This window comes from Rhamphochromis sp. 'chilingali', assembly GCF_963969265.1.
Source record: "Rhamphochromis sp. 'chilingali' genome assembly, chromosome: 12".
In the NCBI taxonomy this organism is placed as follows: Eukaryota; Metazoa; Chordata; class Actinopteri; order Cichliformes; family Cichlidae; genus Rhamphochromis; species Rhamphochromis sp. 'chilingali'.
The window spans coordinates 36681327-36691916 of record NC_137939.1 but is presented as its reverse complement, the minus strand read 5'-3'; the positions used below and the strand labels follow the sequence as shown (position 1 = coordinate 36691916).

The 10590-nt window shown below is 43.2% G+C and overlaps 1 protein-coding gene across 1 annotated transcript; it reads left to right on the top strand.

Moving 5' to 3' along the window:
• Nucleotides 1-433: 433 nt before the first annotated feature.
• On the top strand, nt 434-9165 carry LOC308407653 (rhamnose-binding lectin-like). The gene is made up of 11 exons (XM_080899441.1): nt 434-497; nt 2344-2439; nt 2880-2973; nt 3138-3232; nt 3328-3372; nt 3461-3599; nt 3692-3789; nt 7766-7851; nt 8242-8376; nt 8667-8778; nt 8951-9165. Exons 3-11 carry the CDS (start codon nt 2888-2890, stop codon nt 9016-9018), a joined length of 864 nt encoding a protein of 287 aa, XP_080755567.1. The 5' UTR covers nt 434-497; nt 2344-2439; nt 2880-2887; the 3' UTR covers nt 9019-9165.
• The last annotated feature ends 1425 nt before the right edge of the window (nt 9166-10590 follow it).

The following is a 10590-nucleotide window of genomic DNA, read 5'->3' as shown; positions in this document are numbered from 1 at the left end:
GCACATTTCGGTGCTTTATTTCGGTGCTTTATTTCCCTGAGATGTCAGACACTTTGGATTCTAGCCATTCATTTTACGTTTCCGAGGATAGTAGGCGGGGCCAGGTACGTACGTCCTTTTAGAGCAGAGCTACAGATTAAAAATGTCCAAGGCGAAGCGGTCAAAGTCTGGCTGTACTTCACAGCAAAAGATGCAAACTCAGCAGCAACAAGTGCTTTAAGCTGATACTGTGATACTGTCAAAGGAGGTAACACCTCGAATCTGATGAAACACCTGGCGACGCATAGCGTTTTTGTTAAAAGCCGAGAAATGCGCCGTATTTGATAGCTTGCTGCCAGACCTCACACCGTGCACATCTACTGCGGGTGTGGTGCCTGTTATTGGACCTGGAGTTAGCAACATCCCCCAAAAACACGAAGAGGAGAGTCCTGGCCCCGCCCTGCCAGTGTAGCAGAAATGATGAGGATGATGATGCAGCAGCAGCCGTTCTTCTCTGCGTGAGTAGCTTCATGTTGTTCGTGTGTAATTTACGTTGAGTAGGCTAACCACGTTATTACATTAATGCATGTAAGGTGAACTAGCAAACACCATCATAGCTACATGCGGCTGTCTTCTTGTTTGATGGCAGATACTCCCTTCACCCTGGCCAAAAAGGCTAAAATGACCAAAGAAAAAGTGGGAAACAGTTAAACATGAGAGGTTTAGGACAAAGTTTGTGTTCTCCATTCTTTAAGCACCAGCACCGTTTCAAAAGTACCAGTTTGGCACTGGTATCGGATAAAACCTAAACGATACCCATCCCTAAACTTGAGTCTGTAGCCAGGATGACAAACAGAGCTCCAAACATTCCTTTAATCTCAGCTATTACTGAATTCATGAAACCTCTTGATATCAATCTTTTGTGATACACCGTCATATTTACATTATTTGTACAGTGCCAATGATTTGCTTTGGTAGCTGCTCAAATTTCACTGCTTATATGTTTAAACTTAATTGATTAAAGTGGTTGTTTTCTTTTGGATCTTTTATTAGAATAGGCTCTTATAATGATTTTCTTGTGAAAGGTGACTTTAGATCAGAGTGGAGGAACTTGCAGCAGCGACAGTTTTGTGTACAGGATGTTGATGATCAGATAAGACGACAGGAAACGTATGCAGGGACGTGAAAGCAGCGCTTTAAGAGTTTTAAAATGATGAGTAACGTTGAAGAATTTATATAAATACAAGTCAATGAGTCAAGGACATAATTAGGATCATGTTTTTGATTAAAGAGTCCCAAACATGATGAGTTAGGGAGGTGCAGGAAAAGGTGTTTTGTTTCCTTTGCAGAAGATCTCGGCGACCACAGGGGGGTGAGGATGATGGAGGCCTGAGGCCTGATGGACCACAAGAGAGGGACCCAGAAAAACCTAATCTTACGCATGGAGTGTTCTCGAGTGGGAGCTGGCATTTTATTATTGGACCACTTAGATGACATGAGGTTGTTGTCTGATTTGCTGAGCCAGAGGATGGGTGTCAAAGAAATGGAACAAGTAAAGTGTAGTGACCCTCTTTTTAACAAAAGAGGGTCAAAAGGGGAAGTGTGGAGATCAGGGAAATTATTTTACTGCTATTGTTAATAATCATCATCATTACCATTGCACTAATAATATAATCTACAGTATTGATATTGCATTCAGAGGTTTAAACAGTGTGTGTCTTTCAGAAAGACTAAGTGGCAGGCTGACAGGAAGTTGCAGGTTTGCAGAGTGTGCCTTTTGCAGAACTGAAACCGAAGTGCAGGTTGACAGGAAACAGCTGCCATGAAGATAGAGACAATGTTCCTTTTTAAACTGTGTTAAAAGTCATTGTGGTTTTGAATTGACGTATGCATATATTGTATCTGATGACGCATGAGATACAAGCCCTGATGGTATGAAATATCTGTTTATGCTTTGATTAAGTCGGAGATCAGCCCTGTCTGCGAACGGAGCTGGTCTTCCCACGCGTGTATTTCATTAAAATCAATTGTCTGACCAAGCTCTTGTTGGACCATGGTTGTTTGTACTCTCCTTCCTCAATATTTGAACCTTAACAAGGGCAACCTGCACGTGGCGAATAAAGCCTTGATTGATTGATTGATTGATACCAAAATTAGGGGGAATTTACGACTGTGCGCTATGTGCTTCGAATATTGTGTGTGGTTTTTGTTTTATACAGTTGTCAGTCAGGCCTCTAACTATGAAACAAATTACACTCCAAAAGACCCCGGGCTTCTGAAAAGATGACCCGGGCTTAAACCTAGCATTTATTTTACATTATACATTTACATTATTACATTATTATACATTTATTTTTATTTCAGGCTTTATCAGAGCTCAAGTTTCTCCTCCTGTGACCCCCATATCCACAGGGAGAGTGGTCACCTCTAACGGCCTCAGTGTTCATCGCCTGAGCTGTGGTAAGATGGAAAATAGTGTCCAAGAATTCACTGCAGATCAAATTCAGACTCTCAGGCTAAATTCAACAAACTTAACAAGTATTGGATGAACTGTTTATAGTTTACAGCCTTTTTATGCACAGCTGCTTATTTTCAGTTTAAATTGTATTTTCCTGATCAACAAACCAACAGTGCATTTATTCTTTAAAAAAAGCTCTGAGGATGTTGGACTGTGTATAAAAGTTCAGAAACATTTGATGTAGATTAGAAACAAAAACACTGACTTAAAGTTTCCTCCTTGATCAGAGTTAATGTAATATCCACTGTGGTGGTGTACAGAGGTACAATCCTCATTATTTATGGATCTGCAGCATCTGAGTCTGAAACTGAAGCCTGAAACCTGGATTATTGCATGTTGTGTTGAGTTGTTCCTTTTCTCTCATACTGTGTCTGTATAACAGTGGGTGGAATGATCATTGTGAGGTCAGCTGAGTACAGATGTGGAGGTGAAGTAATCTGCTCTCACGGTGACGCTGTGAACAACGTGAGGAACAGGTGAGCACTGTGGGATGGTAGAAGTGAGCCTTTGATTCAAAAGAAGAAACAAACTAAAACCTGTTGAACAGCTTTACTCAAACTAACAGGAAGTAAATGATCACCTGAAAGTAACTTGTTTCATATCTTTGAGCTGAAAACCAGCTGTTTCTGTCTCCCTGCAGCTGTGATGGAAAAACCGAGTGTGACATAAAGTCAAACATTACTTATGATCCTGGAGTCTGCAAATACCTGGAGACCACCTACGACTGCTTCCCACGTAACGACTCTGTTAAACCTGTGATTAGAAATGACTGATGAACCCAATCTGTACATGAATGATTACAGTTTCTATGGGATCTGTGTCTGTTTCAGGCCGCAATGTAACATGTCAAAACTTCCAGTCAAACCTTCAGTGTGGTGAGAACACAGCTTCTATGTCTTTGTACGTTTCCTGCAGTAAAAATATCACCATGGTTACAGTTTGACTCTATGAACTCTTCCTCAGATGAAGGACAGGTTATAGTCGTCTCCTGGGCTTATTATGGTCGCCGTGACAAGACCACGTGCTCTGATGGACGTCCTGACTATCAGCTCCAAAATGTTAACTGCTTCTGGTCAGGAAGCATGAACTATGTAACTAACAGGTACAGATGCTGACTCTGTTTCTTCAGCTCTCCATCTTCTCTCAGATGACGCAGTTAATTTTTGCTGATTCACCTTTGACCTGCGTTCACAGCTGTAATGGGAAAAACAGCTGTACTGTTGATGCAAATATCTCAGAAGACCCGTGTCGTGGCATTTATAAGTACCTGGAGGTGTTTTACACTTGTCAGAGTAAGTAACTCAAATAATAAACTTCTAAAGATAATCTTTTAGGGTCGGTACATTCAGACTTGTTTTTGAAGTGAATGAAAATGAAAATTCTTCATTATTTTTAAAAGATGAACCTTTCTGTGCTGAAAAGAATCATCAGAAAATCATCAGTCACGAAGATTTCGTCAGTTTGTTTTAGATCCTGAGTGAACACCTCGTGATTTAATCATCAAATAAATACAAATATTATAAAATAATGATAAAATAAAAATAAAACCAATCAAAGTGACATTTAAAATTAAAATCAGCTGACATTTAAAAACAGAATTCAAAAAGTGTTTACAAAGTCATTTGAACGAACAAAAGGTACTTTTATTCGTACTTCGTACTTTCGTAATATTTCCTCTGAATGCGAGACGATTGGAAACTCTACTAACTAACCTTATGAATAAAATAAAGTTCACTATCAGTAACATCATAGCACCCACCCAGCTGTATAGAAACTCCGTCATGCTAGCTAGTACGAGTTATTGTAACTGACTGTAAAAAGTCAGCACAGCTGAAATGAACTCCACCTAAACTTGGTTTATATCTGACCCAGATAGACTGCAGGTCATAACTTCTTACCTGAAGTTCAGTTCACCTGACACTCGGACCGGCGGCCTCCTCGGGTCTCTGCTCCTCTGCCTCCTCTGCCCGTGTTTAAAACTAAATATGTTCCCTAAATCGGTGACAGAGCTACAGACCCATGACAGCCTTACCCAGTCAGCAAGCAGCTATGACCAGCACTACTTGTGCAGTTAATAAGAGGACAGGTAATGTTTGTCGCATTGTTATGCTCATTTGTTTCAATTCGTCAGTTGCCACAAGACAACTGACCAATGTGTACGTAATAAGCTAATACTCCTGGGTGCTATAGAGTACAGTGTACGCTGTACACCATACTTCATGGTTTTGCTGCATCAGTCTGCCTCTCTGAGTTAATTTGTGTTTCTCCTACAGCTCTGGACCGCCCAGGTCTGATGCAAGCCAGATCCTTTTATTTAGTAAAAATGGGATTAATAGTTAAACATTATTGTTGAGGGGCACAGACAGGACTCCGCACGCACACAAACATTACAAACACAAGGGCACTTTGGGCACCCATCAGGAAAGGGGGGGTGCTCAAGCCCCTCCCGCCCCCCCTCTGCACGTGCCTGGTGACAGGGGACAATCTGGGGATCCGTGGGTCCAAGGGGAAACTCACACGTTCATATAGTGGGGAAGTCACACAACTGTCACACAGGAGAGGAAAATTACTCACAGTCTGAAAAACAAGCACAAATTCACGGAGCTGAGAGAATCACTAACGTGTCTCGCACAACCGTCCAGCGACCAGAAGCACAGCGTCCCGGCCTTAAATGGTGGGAAGATAATGGCAGCTTAATTGCGAACAGGTGTGTGGGAGGGTGGGAGCCCACAGTGAGCTCCGCCCAGGCAGAGCGGTGAGGAGAGAGTGAGAGAGAAACAATACACATGTAGCCTTGCGGGGCCGGCTGGGTAGACACGGGGACGTGACATGTTCACTCCGTCAGCTGTTGAACACCTGCTGCTGATTTAAGAAACACGCCCATGTTAACTGGTGACAGTCACAGTTTAACGTTTTCAGCTGTGTGCGCCCTGTAAAGTAACACCATCAGGATGTTCTACATTTAATGACGCACATCGATGGATTGGTGCAGGCGTATCTCAATAAGTTCTGCTCAAATAACTGGATTATGGATTCCTCATAACCAGGTGTGTTATGAGGAATGTTGTCACAGTTTATTTATAATGTGTTGTTATAAGCTGATTAAAAAACAGAGCCATCCAGTTACTATGTTACAGCGCCACTGTCAGGGTTCCTGGGCCGCTGACCCAGCGTTTTCAGTTTGGTCTTCTGTCAGTGTTTAGTTTTCATGTTGGTTTCCTGTTTTATTGTGTTAGCCTTTTGTCTGTGTGTACTTTGTTCATTTCTACTTCCCAGTTTCTCATTAGTTAGTTCAGCTGTGTTCTTACCGGTTTCTAATCATCCTCATCATCCAGTCGGTTTCCCTGAGTTCCTGGTATTGTTCTCACCTATTCTGCGTGTGGGCTTCCGTGCTGGCTCTTTAACTGGCCAGCATGTCGTGGAGTGGGTGGGAGGTGTCGTCCAACATCGTCCTTCTCTTGGACAACATCCACGTCTCAGACACCACCTTAAGGGAGTCCGGCTCCATCCCCACAACATTACTGGCCTTGCAGATCAGTTTATTTAGTCTGTTAGCATCTGTGAACCTCAACCTGTTGTCCCAGCATGCAAGAGCATAGAGGACAGGACTGGCCACAACAGCCTGATAGAAAATCCTGAGCACTGTCCAAAACACGCTAAAAGACGCAGAAAATACAGATATCTCTGGCCTTACTGTAGAGTACCCAGTCTAGTTTATTTAATGTGTACTCTGAGGTATTTATAGTCCTTCACCGTGTCCACGTTGACCCCCTGGTTGAAACACAGGTCGCAGCTTTCCTGGTCCTCCTAAAGTCCACAATCAGGGCTTTTGTCACACTGAGCTGCAGATGATTCTGCTCGCACCATGTGACAGAGGAGTCGACCACAGCCTGGTACTCCATCTCATCACTCTCACTGATGCATCCAACCGCTGCAGAGTCATCAGCAACCTTCTGAAGATGGAGGTCTCTGTGCAGTGGCTGAAGTCTGTGGCGTAGAAAGTGAAGAGGGGAGAGCATGGTCCCTTGTGTTGCCTCTGTGTTCCTGATCACATTGTCAGACACAAAGTGTTGAAGACGCACATATTGTGGTCTTCCTGTCAGGTAATCAACAATCCAGGACACCGCAGAGGCATCTACCTGCATCACTATCAGTTTATCACCCAGGAGGGTCGGCCTGATGGTGTTGAATGCACTGGATAGTCAAAAAACACGACCCTCCCAGTGCTCACCGGTTGGTCCAGGTGGGCGTAGACACGACTGAGCGTGTTTGGTACAGGAAAGAGGGATGACGTCTTCCACAGCACTGGTGCACAGGCCTCGAGGACACCGGGACTCACCCTGTCTGGTCTTTCAGGCTTTTTTAGTGGAGTCGTTCATTTGTCTCTGAACCTGGTCCTAGGTAAAAGTTACAGGTGGAGCAGGAGTGTCAGGACTTTCACAGTATGCTCAGGTGCAATGAGGAGAAAGAGGGAGAGAGAGTGGTGTGGCTTTGGACTGTAGGCTGACTACAGTTAAGTCAGTCGGGGGGTGAGCGTTAGCTGCAGTGTCAAATCTGTAGAAGAAACAATTCAACCTGTTGGCCCTCAGCTCTGCTTTTGAATGGCGTGAGTCCAGTGACGCTTTTCAGGACTTTTCAAGCTCCTTAGACTACCGTGACCTGGGTGACTGAGAACCTACAAAGACATATCTTCATGCCACTCCAGAGCTTTCTCATGTTGTTCTGCTGGAGTTCCCACTCCAGCTTTCTCCTGCAACTGTCCATAGCCTCTCTGATCGTGCCCTTCAATAAAAACAAAACCCTTTCCACCTCCTCTCTGTGGCCCTCTTTTTATCGTTGAGGAGAGCTGTGATGTTCTTTCACCCACGGCTTGTTATCCGAATAACAATGTATAGTCCGAGCTGAGATAATGGAGTCTGAGCAGATGGTTATGTAATCACTGATACACTCAGTGTCCTGTGGGGCTCGTAACGTATCTGCCTGTTGCCTCATAACAAGTTCTCTCTCAGCTGGTAAAACAGACGACATACTGTGTGAAAGTTGGAAGTATAGCATTCAAAGTGATGTAGTGGAAGTCATCCAAGGTGGCTATGAAGGCATAGAGTGCTGAGTCTGTAACCAGGTATCGCAGAAGGAATAATGTCAAATGAACCTCATCAGCTTAAATTCAAATAGACTCAGTAGTGGAACACGGCTAGGTATTTTCTTTGTCTTTTGAGGAATTATTAATCTGATTATCGACCTTCTACCTTTACAATTATTTTGCAGCTCCTTCCTGCCCTGCTGGTTGGACTTGGTTTGGAGGTCGCTGTTTCATCTTTGATAGCAGTCAGAAGAACTGGACTGATGCTGAGGTACATCAGAAATAACAGCAGCTGTATGTGTACATGTTATATGTGGGACATATAAAAAGCTTCCTGCTGTGAGAATCATTCAGTGAAAGAAGACTTGCTTTATATTCATATTCACACACAGTTGGAAGTGCATGAGTAAATACACAGGACTTCTGTTCTTAGCTGATTATTGCTGCGGCGTCACAGCCCTGCACTAACAGCTTCATGCTGATACATGCAGTGCAGTAATGTTCATGCAGTGATGTTCAGAATTCAGAGCAAACATTCCCTCCTCGTGTCTCTTCTATTCATCAGCTCTCTCTTTGCTGCCTTCATCAAACTCACTTTATCTTTGATTTTAAATGCATTCTCACACTTTTCATCTTCTGTGCACCTCATCTTCCTCCTCAGAGTTCCTGTCAGACACTCGGTGGAAATCTGGCCTCATTCCACAGCACAGCTGAGTACACCTTCATCAGAGAGCTCACTCGCACAGCAGCAGGGTCGTATCCAACAGCTTGGGTTGGAGGCAACGACAGAGAGACTGTAAGTGTTTCACAGATAAAGAGGATGAGCTGCAGCTGTTTCTGATATTTCATATGTTTCTCTTCATATTCATCAGTTTGATTCAAAGGTCAACATGTGACAGACTGATTAATCAGGACTTTGTTCCTGGAGACAGATGTTGCTGTTGACTTGACTTTTCTTTTCATTTTTTACCTGCACAAACAAAATGAACCTTCGTTGTGTTCGAGTGGTGTAAGAGGTCTCATGTCTGCACTCTCAGCATAGATGCATCAAAGTACATCAGAACAAACTGAACTTTATTCTTCCAGGAAACTGTGTGGAAGTGGAGTGATGGTTCCCAGTTTGACTTCACAAACTGGGGTAATGGACAACCAAACAACTCTGGAGGAGGAGAAGATTGTATGGAGATAAACCATGGAGGTACAAACTGAAAGTGGGCCTGTTGATGAAATGTGTTTGGTTTTTATATTGACTGAAGTCATGTGATCTTAGGTCTTTATAAGAACTGTGTTTGTTCTTTTTACATTAGAGAAGAAGAAAACATTTACAGCACAGACCTCTGATTTTATTTCTTTGTTTTGATTCTTTACAGGACGAGATTTTGTCAACGATGTGGGATGTAACTCACAGAGAGGGTTTGTTTGTGTCAGAGGTCCATAACTGCTCCTTCGTGTCCTGACACGTCTGACATGATGATGTCACAGCCTCACTGCTGATGTCACTTCCAGCAGGATGTCAAGCCTCGATGACATCACTGCTGGAGGGTATTGATCAATATGATTTCCTATCACAATAAACATGAATAAATAGATATCCTGAGCAGCAATCAGTCTCACCTGTTTTCCTAATTTCATTCTCACTTTGTGTAATATACTGAAAATAATTTAGTAAAGCCACACACACAGGTTTGTGTAAGTGACACAATATAGAATATAATTTAGAAAATTCAAACAGTCTAGCTGGTTTCACTTCCTAGCTGTAAAAGCACGCTTCTGCAAAAGCATGCAGTTTCCTGTCAGCACTTTTTTGGCACAGAGTGTACTCAGAGTTAGGCCTTTCTCATATGAAGCAATATAATCAGCATATAAACATTTAAGATAATAAATTTAAACCTCAACACCTCCCAGCCCATTGTTTATTCAGTGGGCTGGTTTCACTCATTATGCAAATGTATGTTTATAAGAATGGGGAAACCTGCAGTCAGCTGAGACTGAAGAAGTCACTTGGATGCAGTGGCGGTCCTAGCCTGTTTGGTGCCCTGGGCGAACACCCCCTCTGGTGCCTCCCCACCCCGTCCCCTGTACTCTCTACCCCACCCCACACCCACACATAAAATATATTAAGGATTGTACATTAACATATTTTACTGTAAAAACTGTTATTTTAACAAATAAACAACTGACAATGGCTAATTAACCTCTGGGGTCGACGGACGCGCCGGTGCATCAAAATCACATGACCAATTTAAGACAACACAGCTACAAGATGCAGCGACTCAGAGTCTCCATTTCAACTTGGGTCGAAACTGCGGTCTTCAAACTATACGCCAGTTTTTGAATTGTGTCGATGGGCCACGTAAAACCAGAGTTATGCTAAAAAATACACACAATGTTTTTTTCTGAACAAAACAGTGGTGTTTACAGCGGGAACAACAGTAAAAATGACGTTTTCTACGGACAGCGCTAGCAAACACTCTCCGCTTGCGAGTGAAAATGTCACGACTGGGGCTGCAGCCGTGTGAAGTTCGGAGAAGGAGGACTTTGCAGCACTTACTTGAGAAGCAGGGAGGTTTATTAGAGAAGACAGAACACAAAGTGGGGATGGCAAAACAGAACTGAGGATAACCTAAACTGGGAAAACTAAACTATAGAATGGCAAACCTGAAACACGAGAGGAGAACTGCAGGGAGAGCACATAGTGGAGACACAGAGAGGTTCACGTAGCAACGCAGAAACACAGGGTGACACAGAGGATGAACACAGACGACGCGACGAGGAACAGAGGCAGACACACACTATAAATACACAGAGACACACTGGGAAATCACACACAGGTGGGAGACACAGCTGGGCCTGATTAACCTGACGAGACAGGGGAACACTAACACCAGGGACCAACAGGGGGAGCACAAACCCAGGAACCCAGCATCCAAAACCCCAAAACACAAAACAGCCCATAAATAATAATAATAATAATAACATCAATAAATACACTAAACACAAAATCACTGAG

Coding starts and splice junctions, on each gene's coding strand:
- LOC308407653 (XM_080899441.1), top strand. CDS start 2,888: ATGATCATTGTGAGGTCAGCTGAGTACAGATGTGGAGGTGAAGTAATC. Junction 3,790..7,765: donor GGTGTTTTACACTTGTCAGA/GTAAGTAACTCA, acceptor ATTATTTTGCAG/CTCCTTCCTGCCCTGCTGGT. Junction 7,852..8,241: donor AGAACTGGACTGATGCTGAG/GTACATCAGAAA, acceptor CTTCCTCCTCAG/AGTTCCTGTCAGACACTCGG.